General features: G+C 50.7%; 1 protein-coding gene across 1 annotated transcript in view; it reads left to right on the top strand.

The window, feature by feature from the left end:
* kif4 (kinesin family member 4) overlaps positions 1-14,294 on the top strand; it is a 32,485-nt gene extending 18,191 nt beyond the window's left edge. The window contains exons 21-31 of the mRNA XM_061248595.1: positions 1,540-1,695; positions 2,210-2,307; positions 3,028-3,157; positions 3,784-3,954; positions 4,353-4,466; positions 6,150-6,227; positions 6,444-6,545; positions 9,939-10,109; positions 10,616-10,741; positions 11,599-11,718; positions 13,701-14,294. Of these exons, the coding sequence (XP_061104579.1) occupies positions 1,540-1,695; positions 2,210-2,307; positions 3,028-3,157; positions 3,784-3,954; positions 4,353-4,466; positions 6,150-6,227; positions 6,444-6,545; positions 9,939-10,109; positions 10,616-10,741; positions 11,599-11,718; positions 13,701-13,892 (1,458 nt within the window). The 3' untranslated portion in view covers positions 13,893-14,294. The remainder of the gene's footprint in view (positions 1-1,539; positions 1,696-2,209; positions 2,308-3,027; positions 3,158-3,783; positions 3,955-4,352; positions 4,467-6,149; positions 6,228-6,443; positions 6,546-9,938; positions 10,110-10,615; positions 10,742-11,598; positions 11,719-13,700) is intronic.
* The last annotated feature ends 4,888 nt before the right edge of the window (positions 14,295-19,182 follow it).

The following is a 19,182-nucleotide window of genomic DNA, read 5'->3' as shown; positions in this document are numbered from 1 at the left end:
GACTGGAGTTGAATAGGTGTGTGACTGTAGTTGTGTGGCTGTAGTTGACAGTAGCTGTGTGACTGTAGGTGACTAGCTGTGTGACTGTAGGTGTGTGACTGTAGGTGACTAGCTGTGTGACTAGGTGTGGCTCTAGTTGACTAGCTGTGTGACTGTAGGTGTGTGGCTGTAATTGACTGTAGGTGTGTGACTGTAGCTGTGTGGCTGTAGCTGTGTGACAGTAGATGTGTGACTGTAGGTGTGTGGCTGTAATTGACTGTAGGTGTGTGACTGTAGGTGTGTGACTGTAGCTGTGTGACTGTAGGTGTGTGACTGTAGGTGTGTGACTGTAGCTGTAGCTGTGTGACTGTAGCTGTGTGACTGTAGATGTGTGGCTGTAATTGACTGTAGGTGTGTGACTGTAGATGTGTGACTGTAGCTGTGTGGCTGTAGCTGTGTGACTGTAGATGTGTGACTGTAGGTGTGTGGCTGTAATTGACTGTAGGTGTGTGACTGTAGATGTGTGACTGTAGCTGTGTGACTGTAGGTGTGTGGCTGTAATTGACTAAGTGTGTGACTGTAGCTGTGTGGCTGTAGTTGTGACTGTAGTTGAATAGCTGTGTGGGTGTAGGTGTGTGACTGTAGTTGAATAGGTGTGTGACTGTAGTTGTGTGGCTGTAGTTGACTAGCGGTGTGACTAGCTGTGTGACTGTAGGTGACTAGCTGTGTGACTAGGTGTGGCTGTAGTTGACTAGCTGTGTGACTGTAGGTGTGTGGCTGTAATTGACTGTAGGTATGTGACTAGCTGTGTGCCTGTAGATGTGTGACTGTAGGTGTGTGGCTGTAATTGTGACTAGTTGAATAGTTGTGTGGGTGTAGGTGTGTGACTGGAGTTGAATAGGTGTGTGACTGTAGTTGTGTGGCTGTAGTTGACAGTAGCTGTGTGACTGTAGGTGACTAGCTGTGTGACTGTAGGTGTGTGACTGTAGGTGACTAGCTGTGTGACTAGGTGTGGCTCTAGTTGACTAGCTGTGTGACTGTAGGTGTGTGGCTGTAATTGACTGTAGGTGTGTGACTGTAGATGTGTGACTGTAGCAGTGTGACTTTAGCGGTGTGACTGTAGCTGTGTGACTGTAGCTGTGTGACTGCAGTGTATTGTAGCGGTGTGACTGTAGCGGTGTGACTGTAGTGTATTGTAGTGGTGTGACTGTAGCTGTGTGACTGCAGTGTATTGTAGCGGTGTGACTGTAGCAGTGTGACTGTAGTGTATTGTAGCGGTGTGACTGTAGCGGTGTGACTGCAGTGTATTGTAGCGGTGTGACTGTAGCGGTGTGACTGCAGTGTATTGTAGCGGTGTGACTGTAGCGGTGTGACTGTAGTGTATTGTAGTGGTGTGACTGTAGCTGTGTGACTGTAGTGTATTGTAGTGGTGTGACTGTAGCGGTGTGACTGTAGTGTATTGTAGTGGTGTGACTGTAGCTGTGTGACTGTAGTGTATTGTAGTGGTGTGGCTGTAGCTGTGTGACTGTAGCTGTGACGGCCTCTCGGTGTCGTTGGCAGCACTGGCTGACTAACGAGGTGGAGGTGCTGGTCAGTACGGAGGAGGCCCGGAGGCACCTGCGGGACCTGCTGGAGGACCGCAAGATGCTGGCCGAGGACATCTCCCAGCTCAAGGACCGGATCGAGGCGGGGGAGCGGTCCTCCGCTAAAATCCGGGTGAGTGCACCACACCGCTCGTCTGCAGGAGGTGGGACTGAGTGTCACTCTTCTGCAGGAAGTGGGATGCTCTTGAACAGGAAGTGGATGTTGCCATGTTCACCTGACTTGGTGGCAAATGTGAACCAGCAAATTCCAAGGGGGGGGGTTGGGCTCGGGCCTGGATGATGTGTTTGTGAGATTGAATCAGTAAAGGATCCTAATATTGGGTCCCTGCGCACAAGCTAAGATCAGGGCGACCAATGAGCATTCGCTTAATTTATAAACCATTATTTACTGATTCTGTTTCACACATGAACCTGTAGAGTGGGTTATAGACTGCTCCAGGCTGATGTGTGTTGTGTGTGTGTGTATGTGTGCGTGTGTGTGTGTATTTGCGCGCGTTTGTGTGTGTTTGGTGTGTGTGTGTGTGTATTTGCGCGTGTTTGTGTGTGTTTGGTGTGTGTGTTTGTTGTGTGTGTGTGTGTGTGTGTGTGTGTGTGTGTGTGTGTGTGTGTGTGGTGTGTGTCTGCAGAGGCGCACGTTCATGATCTCGGAGCTGGAGAATCAGGGTGAGCTGGAGGCGTCTCTGGGGAAGCAGGTGGAGAACCTGGAGACTGAGATGGGCCTGAGGTGAGCCTCCAACCCTGCTCTGCCAATCATTCCCCCTAACCCCGCCCCCAACCCTGCTCTGCCAATCATTCCCCCTAATCCTGCCCCCTAACCCCGCCCCCAACCCTGCTCTGCCAATCATTCCCCCTAACCCCGCCCCCAACCCTGCTCTGCCAATCATTCCCCCTAACCCCACCCCCAACCCTGCTCTGCCAATCATTCCCCCTAATCCTGCCCCCTAACCCCACCCCCAACCCTGCTCTGCCAATCATTCCCCCTAACCCCACCCCCTAACCCCACCCCAACCCTGCTTTACCAATCATTCCCCCTAATCCTGACCCCAACCCTGCTCTGCCAATCATTCGCCCTAACCCCGCCCCCAACGCTGCTCCGACAAACGCTTCTGCTAAACTCACATACTCTATGCATTCTTGTGCAGCATAACGTGCAGTCCAGATATAACAAGGCCCAAGCGTGTGCTGTAATTTCACGCACGAATACTGTTCAACGGACAACTCCAACCGAAAACATCTACAACCGAACAAGTAATCCTTCACTCCAAGGTTACTTTCTCCAATCAGATTCGGCCTGACTGCCACCTTGTGGATGGGCAGTGTATAGCCTCAGATTGTGCTAAAAGAAGCCAGTAAACGCATGGGATACACAAGCTCTTTGCTTTATATGTCCCGGGTTTGCGTTTGTTTGTTTTTGGGTTAACCTCGCCCCGTCTCTCCCCCTCAGGAGCGCGCAGATCGCCGACCTGCAGCAGAAGGTTCTGGACGCGGACAACGACGGCCGCATGAAGCAGCGCTGGGACTCCGTGTCCACCATCGTGGAGGCCAAGTGCGCCCTCAAGTTCCTCATGTCCGAGGTGAGCGGGGCGCTGTGGTCCTCCCTCACACCAGGGGGCGCTGTGTTCCTCCCGCACACCAGGGGGCGCTGTGTTCCTCCCTCACACCAGGGGGCGCTGTGTTCCTCCCTCACACCAGGGGGCGCTGTGTTCCTCCCGCACACCAGGGGGCGCTGTGTTCCTCCCTCACACCAGGGGGCGCTGTGTTCCTCCCTCACACCAGGGGGCGCTGTGTTCCTCCCGCACACCAGGGGGCGCTGTGTTCCTCCCGCACACCAGGGGGCGCTGTGTTCCTCCCGCACACCAGGGGGCGCTGTGTTCCTCCCGCACACCAGGGGGCGCTGTGTTCCTCCCGCACACCAGGGGGCGCTGTGCTCCTCCTGCACACCAGGGGGCGCTGTGTTCCTCCCGCACACCAGGGGGCGCTGTGTTCCTCCTGCACACCAGGGGGCGCTGTGTTTCTCCCACACACCAGGGGGCGCGGTGTTCCTCCTGCACACCAGGGGGCGCTGCGGTCCTCCCGCACACCAGGGGGCACTGTGGTCATAGTGCACTACAGTTATTCATTGAAATTGTTTTACATTTTTACTGCATAATCAATAAAATGAAGATAAGAACTCCGCCTCTCTCTCCCTCAAACTCTGCAGCTGGTTTCGGCGAAGGTGTCGAACGCCAAGCTGGAGAGCGAGCTGAACCAGGAGAAGGCCAACTTCTGCGACCAGCAGCGCATGCTGTGTGAGGAGAGGAAGCTGATGTCGGACGTGGACATGGAGCACCAGCAAGCCCTCGTCGAGCTCGAGCAGAGGCACCAGGAGAAGGTGATCATGTGACGCCCCCCGTGGCCCTGGTCATGTGACGCCCCCCCCAGGGTGGGACAGGGGCTGTGTTCGAAACCGTACACTACATTTCAATGAAAATCTGCAAGTGCAAGTCGCATGCGGTTTCAAACAGCCACGTATTCGTGTGCTTGTGACCCTGTCATATGAGATTAATGAAAATGAAAGGCACATTTTGCCCCAGACTCTGCAGCGGCCGTCTCTCACCTGAAGCACCTCTGACGAGCGCTCGGGTGTGTGAACGTTGCCTGCAGCTCGCCGCCAAATTCAGCCTTTTTTTTCTGGAGAGCCCGTCAGACGGGCGTCTCGTGCCCGTCTCTCGCCTGAAGGCGCTCGCTGTGCGGAGCGTTCCGGGCCTCACGTGCGTGTGCTTGTCCCAGGTGCTGTACCTGCTGAGCCAGCTGCAGAGCAAGCCGGCCAAGACGGAGGAGGAGGAGCAGGACGAGCCCACGTCCAAACGGGAGCGTGAGCTTCTGCAGCGGCTGCAGTTCCAGGTGCGTCCGCCCCGCCCCTGGCCCCGCCCTCTCCACGCCCGGGACCCGCCCTCTCCCTCTCCCTGCCCCCGGCCCTGCCCCGCCGACTCCCTCTCCCTCTCCCTGCCCCCAGCCCTCCCCTCTCCCTCTCCCTGCCCCCGCCCTGGTCAGGAGGATAAAGGGGGAACGGACTGCATTTATATAGCGCAGTTAACCAAAGCGCTTTACAATAATACCTCTCATTCACCCGTTTATACACACACACACACACACACACACACACACACACACACACAGACCAACGGCGATAGGCTGCCTGCCATGCTCGTTGTGGGAAGTTGCCGATTAGGTGTCTTGCTCAGGGATAGTTTGACACTGAGTGTGTGTCTCACCTGTACTGGCTGAGTGTGTATCTCACCTGTACCGGCCGTGTCTCAGGAGGATGAGATTGTGTGTATCTCACCTGTACCGGCCGTGTCTCAGGAGGATGAGATTGTGTGTGTGTGTCTCACCTGTACCGGCCGTGTCTCAGGAGGATGAGATTGTGTGTGTGTGTGTGTCTCACCTGTACCGGCCGTGTCTCAGGAGGATGAGATTGTGTGTGTGTGTGTGTGTGTGTGTGTGTGTGTGTGTGTCTCACCTGTACCGGCCGTGTCTCAGGAGGATGAGATTGTGTGTGTGTGTGTCTCACCTGTACCGGCCGTGTCTCAGGAGGGTGAGATTGTGTGTGTGTGTGTGTGTGTGTGTGTGTGTGTGTGTGTGTGTGTGTGTGTGTGTGTGTGTGTGTCTCACCTGTACTGGCCGTGTCTCAGGAGGATGAGATTGTGTGTGTGTGTGTGTGCTGGCCGTGTCTCAGGAGGATGAGATTGTGTGTGTGTGTGTGTGACCTGTACTGGCCGTGTCTCAGGAGGGTGAGATTGTGTGTGTGTGTGTGTCTCACCTGTACCGGCCGTGTCTCAGGAGGATGAGATTGTGTGTGTGTGTCTCACCTGTACCGGCCGTGTCTCAGGAGGATGAGATTGTGTGTGTGTGTGTGTGTGTCTCACCTGTACCGGCCGTGTCTCAGGAGGATGAGATTGTGTGTGTGTGTGTGTGTGTGTCTCACCTGTACCGGCCGTGTCTCAGGAGGATGAGATTGTGTGTGTGTGTGTGTGTCTCACCTGTACCGGCCGTGTCTCAGGAGGATGAGATTGTGTGTGTGTGTGTCTCACCTGTACCGGCCGTGTCTCAGGAGGATGAGATTGTGTGTGTGTGTGTGTGTCTCACCTGTACCGGCCGTGTCTCAGGAGGATGAGATTGTGTGTGTGTGTGTCTCACCTGTACCGGCCGTGTCTCAGGAGGATGAGATTGTGTGTGTGTGTGTGTGTCTCACCTGTACCGGCCGTGTCTCAGGAGGGTGAGATTGTGTGTGTGTGTGTGTGTGTGTGTGTGTGTGTGTGTGTGTGTGTGTCTCTCACCTGTACTGGCCGTGTCTCAGGAGGATGAGATTGTGTGTGTGTGTGTGTGTGTGTGTGTGTGTGTGTGTGTGTGTGCTGGCCGTGTCTCAGGAGGATGAGATTGTGTGTGTGTGTCTGACCTGTACTGGCCGTGTCTCAGGAGGGTGAGATTGTGTGTGTGTGTGTGTCTGACCTGTACTGGCCGTGTCTCAGGAGGATGAGATTGTGTGTGTGTGTGTGTGTCTGACCTGTACCGGCCGTGTCTCAGGAGGATGAGATTGCGAAGATGCAGGATCTGAGTGGGCAGAACCAGCGGCTCCTGGAGGAGAACGAGCAGTGCAAGCAGGTGAGAGTTCCACAGCACCTGAGCTTTCACACAGTACCACGTCAGCCCGTTTTTTAAGTGTGAGCTGAGAATTATTGCGGTATTTTTATGCTTTTGTTTTTACTGCTGTAAAGCAGTTTGTTCTCTACGCAAATAAAGTTATTACATTTATGTTTTTATATTATATATTTTGATTTGTATTTAAACATTTAAACCCCTGATTTTCCCTGTTTGCAGAAGCTGACGCTGCTTCAGGTGGCCAGCGCAAAGAAGATGTCTGTTCTGGTGCCGACTGCCAGCCAGTCTCCCGACACCTCCTTCGAATACGTCCCCCCAAAGGTAACTCCCCTCTGAAACCCAACTCTGATTCACCTCCCCCCAAAGGTAACTCCCCTCTGAAACCCAACTCTCTGATTCACCTCCCCCCAAAGGTAACTCCCCTCTGAAACCCAACTCTGATTCACCTCCCCCCAAAGGTAACTCCCCTCTGAAACCCAACTCTCTGATTCACCTCCCCCCAAAGGTAACTCCCCTCTGAAACCCAACTCTCTGATTCACCTCCCCCTGAAGGTAACTCCCCTCTGAAACCCAACTCTCTGATTCACCTCCCCCCAAAGGTAACTCCCCTCTGAAACCCAACTCTCTGATTCACCTCCCCCTGAAGGTAACTCCCCTCTCAAACCCAACTCTCTGATTCACCTCCCCCCAAAGGTAACTCCCCTCTGAAACCCAACTCTGATTCACCTCCCCCCAAAGGTAACTCCCCTCTCAAACCCAACTCTCTGATTCACCTCCCCCCAAAGGTAACTCCCCTCTGAAACCCAACTCTCTGATTCACCTCCCCCCAAAGGTAACTCCCCTCTGAAACCCAACTCTCTGATTCACCTCCCCCTGAAGGTAACTCCCCTCTGAAACCCAACTCTGATTCACCTCCCCCCAAAGGTAACTCCCCTCTGAAACCCAACTCTCTGATTCACCTCCCCCTGAAGGTAACTCCCCTCTCAAACCCAACTCTCTGATTCACCTCCCCCCAAAGGTAACTCCCCTCTGAAACCCAACTCTGATTCACCTCCCCCCAAAGGTAACTCCCCTCTCAAACCCAACTCTCTGATTCACCTCCCCCCAAAGGTAACTCCCCTCTGAAACCCAACTCTCTGATTCACCTCCCCCTGAAGGTAACTCCCCTCTGAAACCCAACTCTCTGATTCACCTCCCCCTGAAGGTAACTCCCCTCTCAAACCAAACTCTCTGATTCACCTCCCCCTGAAGGTAACTCCCCTCTGAAACCAAACTCTCTGATTCACCTCCCCCTGAAGGTAACTCCCCTCTGAAACCCAACTCTGATTCACCTCCCCCCAAAGGTAACTCCCCTCTCAAACCCAACTCTCTGATTCACCTCCCCCTGAAGGCAACTCCCCTCTGAAACCCAACTCTCTGATTCACCTCCCCCCAAAGGTAACTCCCCTCTGAAACCCAACTCTCTGATTCACCTCCCCCTGAAGGTAACTCCCCTCTCAAACCCAACTCTCTGATTCACCTCCCCCTGAAGGTAACTCCCCTCTCAAACCCAACTCTCTGATTCACCTCCCCCTGAAGGTAACTCCCCTCTCAAACCCAACTCTCTGATTCACCTCCCCCTGAAGGTAACTCCCCTCTCAAACCAAACTCTCTGATTCACCTCCCCCTGAAGGTAACTCCCCTCTCAAACCCAACTCTGATTCACCTCCCCCTGAAGGTAACTCCCCTCTCAAACCCAACTCTCTGATTCACCTCCCCCTGAAGGTAACTCCCCTCTCAAACCCAACTCTCTGATTCACCTCCCCCTGAAGGTAACTCCCCTCTCAAACCCAACTCTCTGATTCACCTCCCCCTGAAGGTAACTCCCCTCTCAAACCCAACTCTCTGATTCACCTCCCCCTGAAGGTAACTCCCCTCTCAAACCCAACTCTCTGATTCACCTCCCCCTGAAGGTAACTCCCCTCTCAAACCCAACTCTCTGATTCACCTCCCCCTGAAGGTAACTCCCCTCTCAAACCCAACTCTCTGATTCACCTCCCCCTGAAGGTAACTCCCCTCTCAAACCCAACTCTCTGATTCACCTCCCCCTGAAGGTAACTCCCCTCTCAAACCCAACTCTCTGATTCACCTCCCCCTGAAGGTAACTCCCCTCTCAAACCCAACTCTCTGATTCACCTCCCCCTGAAGGTAACTCCCCTCTCAAACCCAACTCTCTGATTCACCTCCCCCTGAAGGTAACTCCCCTCTCAAACCAAACTCTCTGATTCACCTCCCCCTGAAGGTAACTCCCCTCTCAAACCAAACTCTCTGATTCACCTCCCCCTGAAGGTAACTCCCCTCTCAAACCCAACTCTGATTCACCTCCCCTGAAGGTAACTCCCCTCTCAAACCCAACTCTCTGATTCACCTCCCCCTGAAGGTAACTCCCCTCTCAAACCCAACTCTCTGATTCACCTCCCCCTGAAGGTAACTCCCCTCTCAAACCCAACTCTCTGATTCACCTCCCCCTGAAGGTAACTCCCCTCTCAAACCCAACTCTCTGATTCACCTCCCCCTGAAGGTAACTCCCCTCTCAAACCCAACTCTCTGATTCACCTCCCCCTGAAGGTAACTCCCCTCTCAAACCCAACTCTCTGATTCACCTCCCCCTGAAGGTAACTCCCCTCTCAAACCCAACTCTCTGATTCACCTCCCCCTGAAGGTAACTCCCCTCTCAAACCCAACTCTCTGATTCACCTCCCCCTGAAGGTAACTCCCCTCTCAAACCCAACTCTCTGATTCACCTCCCCCTGAAGGTAACTCCCCTCTCAAACCCAACTCTCTGATTCACCTCCCCCTGAAGGTAACTCCCCTCTCAAACCCAACTCTCTGATTCACCTCCCCCTGAAGGTAACTCCCCTCTCAAACCCAACTCTCTGATTCACCTCCCCCTGAAGGTAACTCCCCTCTCAAACCCAACTCTCTGATTCACCTCCCCCTGAAGGTAACTCCCCTCTCAAACCCAACTCTCTGATTCACCTCCCCCTGAAGGTAACTCCCCTCTCAAACCCAACTCTCTGATTCACCTCCCCCTGAAGGTAACTCCCCTCTCAAACCCAACTCTCTGATTCACCTCCCCCTGAAGGTAACTCCCCTCTCAAACCCAACTCTCTGATTCACCTCCCCCTGAAGGTAACTCCCCTCTCAAACCCAACTCTCTGATTCACCTCCCCCTGAAGGTAACTCCCCTCTGAAACCCAACTCTCTGATTCACCTCCCCCTGAAGGTAACTCCCCTCTGAAACCCAACTCTCTGATTCACCTCCCCCTGAAGGTAACTCCCCTCTGAAACCCAACTCTCTGATTCACCTCCCCCCAAAGGTAACTCCCCTCTGAAACCCAACTCTCTGATTCACCTCCCCCTGAAGCCGGGATGATCAGATCACGGTCCTCCAGGGCCACGAACTGCTGCTTTTCCACAGGTGTGACCACCCTCCCTTTACCAGGGAGTCAGGTGTGAAGACAGTCTGGCCAATCAGCAGCGCTTAATCGTTCAGTTAATTTTGCGGGAGAAAAGAAAACGAGGGCTGGATTTGGATTCGAGGTCCAGTTTTCATGATCCCTTTTCAAACTCACGACTTGTCCCCCCCCTGAGATAGCTCATATTCTAAACTCAAGCCTTACAGGTAGGGTGTTGATTGTCACGCGTATGGACGCCCTGTTTCCCCCCCTAAAGCCTCAGGTCCGGAGGTTCACCACCGCCCGCGCCCGGCAGCACAACGCCACCATCGACATCGACGACCTGGCCTCGCCCTCAGAGTCGGAGGAGGAGGACAAGGCGGACGTGTGGGTCCCCGAGAAACACAAGGGCCGGAAAAACCCCCGGAAGAACGGCCGAGTGACCGGGGTAAGGACGCCAGGACTCCGCAAGGCTCTTCCGCACGAACGGGGGCCGTCTTTAACCCTTTAAAGGCCGGTTTAAAGTCCAGAGACAGTGTAGCTATGACCAACAATGTGCAATGGCTGTCGCTGCTCACAGCAATGTTTGGTTTATTCTCTGGGCGACTGGAGTGCGTTTATGCTTTTTGCTAAGGACAGCGGCCACAGTCCAATGCCGGCCGTGAACGTTCTGCAATTTCGGTCGAATGATTCTCTGTCTCTGGGCCCAACACTGGCCTTCATGGGTGAGCTGACAAATATGTGATCGGAATGTTCTCAACCGAACGCTCTAATGATGACGTAACAATCACTGCTGGTAGCTGAAAGCAGTGGAGTTCTCGAACACCGGCTTAGAATTTTGAAAATGAGAACATTCCAGGCTAAGTGTGCCGCGCAGTGTGTGAAGTGTGCAGATGCTGACGCGTGTGTGTGTGCGTGTGTGTGTGCGTGTGTGCGTGTGTGCCGTTCCTGCAGTGCGCCTGTAAGGGGCGCTGCAGCAACAAGATGTGCCGTTGCCGCAAGGGGAAGATGACCTGCGGGGAGAACTGCCTGTGTGACCACGAGAAGTGCCGCAACCTGGAGATCCCCGTGGCGACCCTGGTAAGTTGCGCCACCGCGTGGCAAGTGCCCAGTGGGCTTGACCCTCTGGAGTGCGCTAACGCTAACGGTCGCCCGCTGGGCTGACCCTCTGGAGTGCGCTAACGCTAATGGTCGTGCTATCGCCCGCTGGGCTGACCCCCTGGAGTGCGCTAACGCTAATGGTCGTGCTATCGCCCGCCGGGCTGACCCCCTGGAGTGCGCTAACGCTAATGGTCATGCTATCGCCCGCTGGGCTGACCCTCTGGAGTGCGCTAACGCTAATGGTTGTGCTATCGCCCGCTGAGCTGACCCTCTGGAGTGCGCTAACGCTAATGGTCGTGCTATCGCCCGCCGGGCTGACCCCCTGGAGTGCGCTAACGCTAATGGTCGTGCTATCGCCCGCTGGGCTGACCCCCTGGAGTGCGCTAACGCTAATGGTCATGCTATCGCCCGCTGGGCTGACCCTCTGGAGTGCGCTAACGCTAATGGTTGTGCTATCGCCCGCTGAGCTGACCCTCTGGATTGCGCTAACGCTAATGCTATCGCCCGCTGGGCTGACCCTCTGGAGTGCGCTAACGCTAATGGTCGTGCTATCGCCCGCTGGGCTGACCCTCTGGATTGCGCTAACGCTAATGCTATTGCCCGCTGGGCTGACCCTCTGGAGTGCGCTAACGCTAATGGTCATGCTATCGCCCGCTGGGCTTGACCCTCTGGAGTGCGCTAACGCTAATGGTCATGCTATTGCCCGCTGGGCTGACCCTCTGGAGTGCGCTAACGCTAATGCTATCGCCCGCTGGGCTGACCCTCTGGAGTGCGCTAACGCTAATGGTCGTGCTATCGCCCGCCGGGCTGACCCTGTTCCCTGCTCCCGAACGCAGGACGCGTGCGAGATGGAGGACGCGTCGAGGGATTCGGTCTTCACGCCGCCCGACCCCACGGCCCTGAGCGTGGCCGACTCCACCTTCTTCAAACCCCCCTGCGTCACTCCCACCATGAAGGTACGTCCCAGACACGGCTGGGGACGACGTGCTCAGCGAGGAAGATTTCTGAAAATGGGTTTCAGACTCAGTGATGAATCTGAAGGGAATTTCGGTGCCAGTAATGCCAGTGTCAACCGTGTATGGGAGGGAAGTAACAGAATACATTATATTAGTCATTTAGCAGATGCTCTTATCCAGTGTGACGCACAATAAAGTGCAAATCAGTACCAGGGACAAGTGCGCTGAAAACCCGAGAAGGAAGTACTGTTCCAAGTGCTAGAGTGATCCGAGAGATACAAACCTGAACCCTTGTAGAATAATCAGATAATGCTAACAGCGTGACAGGCCGGCTGTGCTGCTCTTTTCAGATAGTTATAATCGCATGCAGTTCTAATGCTCAACAGTACGCTTGTTAGATGGGGACCACTGATATCAGTGGGTAGGCAAGACCGATCTGGTAGGAATGACTGATAAACCTCTCCACTAAAACGTTTCCAAAACATTCCTAAATGAAAACCACTGGTGTGTTACGTGGCTTAATTAAATGTGCAGTTATAATGCACAGCAGTGCACTCACTGTGAATGGAAAGCAGAGGGGGGAAGGTTTATATCATCTGGGTTTTTAGGTGTTTTTTTGGCACTCACTGTTAACCTTCTGGCTGATGGATCATCTGCTCGGAGATGAAATGGAAAAGAGTTCATTTTTAATGTCTTACTTGTGTAGAAACTGATGGATGAGGCTGGTTTAGATGCTTGTGTGTGTGTGTGCGCGTGTGCGCGTGTGTGTGTGTGTGTGTGTGTGTGGAACTGCTGTTTCCCAGTCTCCTCCATCGTCTCGCACAAAAGCACAAAACTGCAGAGTCAGCGGTGAAATCCATTTCAGGGACTGCAGCTGCTCGAGTGCCTTATAGAACATTTACACCAGTCTGACCAGCATCGTACTCTGCCAGCTTAACCTGGTTTGACCAGCTTAGTCCAGCTAGAGACTGGCTAGAAGTGTGGAAAGTACATCTTAGAATCTTAGCTGGTTTTAGCTAGTCTGTAGCTAGGTGCTTTCCTCAACAAACAAACAAAAACATATGACCACAAAATGACCACATTAGCCGCATTATAGCCGGTGCAGATAGTACTGTGAGGGTTTACTTGCTGTAATCCTATTTCTGTGAGGACAGCATGTGTGTATTGTGTGTATTCCCATCTCTATGAGGACCGTGTGTGTGTTGTGTGTATTCCTATCTCTATGAGGACCTTGTGGGTGTTGTGTGTATTCCTATCTCTATGAGGACTGTGTGTGTTGTGTGTATTCCTATCTCTATGAGGACCACGTGTGTGTTGTGTGTATTCCTATCTCTATGAGGACCACGTGTGTGTTGTGTGTATTCCTATCTCTATGAGGACCTTGTGTGTGTTGTGTGTATTCCTATCTCTATGAGGACCGTGTGTGTTATGTGTGTATCAGGTAATTCTATCTCTGAGGACCATGTGTGTGTTGTGTGTATTCCTATCTCTATGAGGACCACGTGTGTGTTGTGTGTATTCCTATCTCTATGGGGACCTTGTGTGTGTTGTGTGTATTCCTACCTCTATGAGGACCGTGTGTGTGTGTGTATTCCTATCTCTATGAGGACTGTGTGTGTGTGTGTGTGTGTGTATTCCTATCTCTATGAGGACCATGTGTGTTGTGTGTATCAGGTAATCCTATCTCTATGAGGACCATGTGTTGTGTGTATTCCTATCTCTATGAGGACCGTGTGTGTGTTGTGGGTATTCCTATCTCTATGAGGACCGTGTGTGTGTTGTCTGTATTCCTATCTCTATGAGGACCTTGTGTGTGTTGTGTGTATTCCTATCTCTATGAGGACCGTGTGTGTGTTGTGTGTATTCCTATCTCTATGAGGACCGTGTGTGTGTATTCCTATCTCTATGAGGGCCATGTGTGTGTGTGTGTGTGTGTGTGTGTGTATTCCTATCTCTATGAGGACCGTGTGTGTGTGTATCAGGTGCTCATGATCGGGGACATGGCGCAGCTCCCTGCCGATCTGAAGCTGGAGAGGAAGCCGGCCGCCATGGAGGAGGACGCGGAGGAGAGCGCGGGCGACACCACCAGCTTCCTGAAGAAGAAGAAGCGCATCCTGACCAACAGCCAGAACAGCTTCTTCTCTGGGTGCACGCCCATTCGGGAGGAGTCCTGAGGTGAAGCCCCGCCCCCTCCTGTCCCGGCAGCCTCTCCCCCAGCCATTGGCTCTGTTCCCTGTCAGTCTTTCTTTAGAGGATGTCATGCGTCTGTCTTTTTTTTGTGTTTTAATTAATGAATAAAACATAGCTCTATCAATTTTAAATGTAGGCCTTTTGTTGTTTGTTTGTGAATGACACTAGGAACTATTATGGACTCTGGACTTTGCAAATTATGTTTTTTTTTTTTTTCTTCTTTTTATTTCACATTAAAAGCCATTATGAGGACTAAGGCACACTATAGGGTAGTCTGTAAATAGCGTGTTCTGTAAACTAACCTTTTAAATCGCTGACTGAATTTCGGTTGATCAGACCCAGCCTTTTTTATGAAGCACATACTCATGTCCATCCAAAAATTAAAAAATGTCATTAAAAAGTCTGCTTTGTGTGAAGTATTGTAGAACATCCTTTAATGTATTGCATTTTTGACTGTTCCCTCACACAAGCAGAAGTCTCTCTCTCGCGTGCACGCGCACACACACACACACACACACACACACACACACACACACACACACACACTTGTGGACACTGCTGATTTCCTGGTTCTTTTCCTTTAATTCAGTTCAATTGTATTTGTATAGTGCTTTTCACAGTAGATCTCACAATGACACTTTACATAGTGAATAAAGGGGAAGAAAGAAATGAGAAATATCATGCCCATCCTCCGCTGGCCTACAGGTTGCGATGGTAAACTAGTTTTGGTAAACAAGTATTAAACTGGCAGGTAAGCATGCAGCATGCAGCCTGGAGCGATGCAGGGTTAGGGGCCTTGCTCAAGGGCCCAACGGCTGTGTGGATCTTATTGTGGCTACACCGGGGATCGAACCACCGACCTGCAGAGTATGTGGAGTATGCGGTTCAGAGGGGAGGGGATGAAGCTGTTCTTTTCGTTCCTAACTGACGGTTTTGATTCTGGACGAGCTCGTCCCGTTTGCTGGCGGGCAGGACCAGCGCTCCATCGTACAGAGCCAGCCTGAACGGACCCCTGCAGGGCTACAACGCTGAAAGGAACAGAGGTATAAAACGCTCGTTGCAGGCCGTTAAACACCACTGGGTATAATAGGTTGGCGTTTAAACAAACACTTTGTGTGATATATTTGTGCAGTTTTGCCGTCCTATCGGTTCACACAGTTTTCACTGGAGCTTGTTGCCCAGGGGGTTCCCGTCTCATCCGAGCGGATTCAGGGTGGGTGCAGGATTTTGTTTTTGTTTTAGTCCAGCACTAAAACACCTGATTCAACTTCAATCAAGAGCTTTTTTAATAGAATTGGGGTATCTTAATGCTGGGCTAAAACCTACACCCACGCCAGTTCTGTTGAGATGAGTTTGGACCAAGCGGCCAAAACCGGGCTCCTTCTTTTGAAGCTCGTTTCCTGGTCAACCATGCGCTACACCGCCTGATTTTACAAGTTATTTTACCTGCTTGGTTCAGGAAGTAAGCTCGTTAGTGAAATCAGGTGGTGTAGCGCATGGCGGGAACAAATACCAGCTGACACCGCAGCCTCCGGTACCTGGGAGTTGAATAGCCAGGGGTCAGCGATCCCTGTTAATGAACCCAGGGTCTAAATAACGTTGTGAAAAAGCAACTCAAACTCGAGCAATGAGTTGCATCGCAACCAGTGTGCAAATGTGTCCTGCTTCGTCAGTTTACAGCACCGTTAAGTGCGTGTTCATATTTACGAGGGGATGTTAACGAAATGGCTGACGAGTCAGAAAGCGGGGTACCAAATTGCTCCGCGTTCATACCCTTTGATGTAATTCCTTAAGATGGATGCGTCCCCTTCCTGCGGCGTCCGGCAGAATTAACGGAGCCCCGGGTTTATGTCGCCCTCTCCGCCGCTGCCTCATAATCCCGGGCCTGCCCTTGGCGTCTGGCAGGTACAGATATTTTCAGATCAGCCGTTTCAGTGCCTGCATGTTCGTCTATCAAAGTAAAGCTGCTGCCCCGTCTCCCGTTTTTATGCCGTAAGCAATATTCCTCAAGCAATTAAAATGCTAAGTGGGCTCTGTCGCTGGACTTAGTGGAGCTGTACTTTTTCTGCATGGCTAATCGTTTTCCCGGTGCTGACACTAGCCCGCCAAACCGCTCCCCCTAGGTGACAATTTCACGGTCATGTTTAAAGTGACGTGAAAAACGACTCCTTTCTTGTTTCTGGCGTTTAACATGTAGGTTGCCGCTTCCTGTCTGGCAAATTGCCGGCACGGGAACCATGCAAAGTCACTTTCATGGAATCAGCTGTTGTCTTGAAGGCTAGCCTTCTGGATCTGCTAAAAGATCGCTAGCATACACCGTGCCTCAGATTTCGTGCTATTACAGTGGGATAATGTCCAATACGCTCCATGTATCGCCCTGCCGCCCTGGCCCGTTCCTGACATAAGACCGGACCGTTCTGGTATTTACTCTTTGCTCTAATGCCGTGCATTGTATCTGCTATCTGTATTACTGGAGTGCAAGGTAGCGATTCGTAACAGACCACCACCTCCATATGTGCACGTGCGTTATGAGTTAAACGGGGGTAGAGGTTATGACCCGCCGAGACACGTGGTTTCTGTCCGCCCGTGGTTCGCGCAGTTATATTTCCCCACATCTGATTACGCACTCGGAGCGACCCTCATCTTTAAATCCAGCGATTCTTTCTCAGGTTTCAGCGAGCCGGTGCATCGCCTGCCTGGGCTATTTTTGAGAACATTCTTCCTCTGTTGCGGAGGCGGCACGCCGGGGGAATATTAAATAAAGAAAGCCGCATCTTTCGCGATTAAATCTTCCCCGATTTCTCTCGGTTTGTTTTCCTAGCCGGGTCGTAAGCTACTTTTTAAAAGGCGGTTTTGCTCACTCGCGCAGTGGACAGGAGAGGGTGTGCAAATGCGGACACTTCTCGGCACAACACGGTAAGAACATGGGCATCGTGCCGTAGTTGGAATATGATCGCCAGCGCTTTGCTGAATATGTTAATATTAACTCTGTGTGTCCATATGCTGGCCGGGTGAATGAAATTGGCAGAAAATGCTGTCTCAGTTTTATATTTCTGTTTTTCTGCGGTTGTCAGTCTTAATGTGTTAACTGCAATTAACTCATCGTCTTGCTCTGTACAGTAAAGTAAATGAAATTGGGTAGGCTAAATGACTTGTATACGTATAAATATCAATTGCATAGGCCACTTATTAATAACGGTATAAATTATCACTCATTGTCTTGGTGACACCTTATGCCTCAGTTTCTGTATGAAAGTTGTCTAGGTTAGCCTATGCCCATTGGCATGCTGGCAAAATTGCGTTCAGTCCCCTCCCATTTATAATGTGCATAGAATAGCAATCAAGTCTTGCTTTTATTTGAGTTATTCCATTGCATTCTGTTCCCGTAGACTCGCATCTCAAGCACTCGGCTCTAAGCCTACTATTACTACGAAAAATTATTAGGCTATTAATATCATCAGCATCGGTGGTCGTAGTAGCCCATTAATATTTATCTGCCGGCCTCGAGCATGTTACTCGGTAAAATAGGAGGATTTTAGCACGATGGATTTCATTCTGAAATACGCTATTACGGAATGTAGGCTAACAGTAGGCTAAGGCTCCCATAAGCCTGCCTATAGTTATATATTTTAAATGATACCTAAGGTCCTAAGCGCATCTGCCATATGAATTAGTCAGTAGGACATTGCGCCGTGTATAGGAATTACAGCCAAACTAGCCTCTCAACTTCCTGACAGAAAATACTGCAAGAGGTTCGACCTTACGCAACGAGTATGATGTCACTATAAATCCTCACAGGTTATTATTGACGAATGGAAGTGACGTTATAGCCAGATTGAGAGAGGTTGGAGTTGCTTCATTGCTCGTTTAGCGTTAATGTGTACACCAGCGCACTGATAATGTAAGAAGTTTTTTAAATGGCTTTAAAAATATTTTTTTTTATTAAAACGACAAGACTAATTTCACGGCACATCTTTATTACCCAGTCGTTATGAAAAGTATTATTTAGTTTGCTCGCTAAAGTAGCCTATGTGTTTGTTGATTCAGTAACATTATCTGACTGACCAGCTCACGAGCAAATTGCACATCGTTGACGTCGCAAAAGTGGCTTTCATCTCTATCGCACCTGGATATTACTGGCATATTATATATTTGCTACTTTTGTTACAACGTTTCCGTAGCTGTTCTGTTTGACCTGTCCAATCTACAGATAGAATGTCTTTAAAGTTTACAGAGCTGAAAGACTAGTGGATGATAGAGCAACTGGATGAATAATTAATGTACAATTTGTTTCAGGAATTAACATTTTAATGGACAGTCCACCCAAAGACCAGGAATTTACATAAAACGCATTAAAACATTCAAGACAGTGGTCTGAATTCATAGTGTTTATTAATTGAAACTGCAACATGTTTCTTTCACATTTGAGTCGTCCTAAAAATCATTTGAAACGTATTCAATACCTGTGGATGCTTAGCGGAGCGTCTTCCGCTCTCTTCTGAATTAGCGGTGTTTTTCATCGGCTGGAGAGCAAACCGAGGTTGTTGTTTTATATTTACCAGATGTGGGAGTGTAAAGAGCTGCGTTGAAGCTTCTCTAGATATTAATAAAGCCATGTCTCTCTACATCGCTCTGTTGGCTTTACCAGCGTTTTGTCTGTGAGCAGTCATTTGTCACGACCTACATTTGTGTGTGTGTGTGTGTGTGTGTGTGTGTGTGTGTGTGTGTGTGTGTGTGCGTGTGCGCGCGCGCCCTTACAATGGCAAAATGCTGATTCAGTAATTCAGCACTGTACTGTACGTGGATTTATGACTGTATAACATATTTTCAAATATAACGTATGAGGTCATTTATCATAGTGCTCATTAGTACGGCTTAATCCATGTATAAGTAACCGTAACAATTGGTATTGTATAGCAGTTGGAATAGTGATAATAGTATGTAATTCTCTCTGCATGTCATTGACATCTCCAAACAGATTTATGAATGCTGATTTTTCCTTAATGAATTAGAGATGAACACTTGAGTTAGTAGGGACCGTATTAATACATGAATACGAACAATCATTCCACGGTCAAAGTCACTTAGATCACGTTTCTTCCCCATTCTAATATTTGGTCTGAACAACAGCGAAATCTCTTGACCATATCCACATGCTTTTATGCGTGTAGTTGCTGCCACATCATTGGCTGAATAAATATTTGCATTAACAAGCTGGTGATAATCATTTTTAAAAAAACAACAACACATTTTTATTCTAATGCAAAAAAGAAT

This window comes from Conger conger, chromosome 7, assembly GCF_963514075.1.
Source record: "Conger conger chromosome 7, fConCon1.1, whole genome shotgun sequence".
Classification (NCBI taxonomy): Eukaryota; Metazoa; Chordata; class Actinopteri; order Anguilliformes; family Congridae; genus Conger; species Conger conger.
The sequence above is the reverse complement of the archived record's forward strand: the minus strand, read 5'-3'. Positions and strand labels throughout refer to the sequence as shown.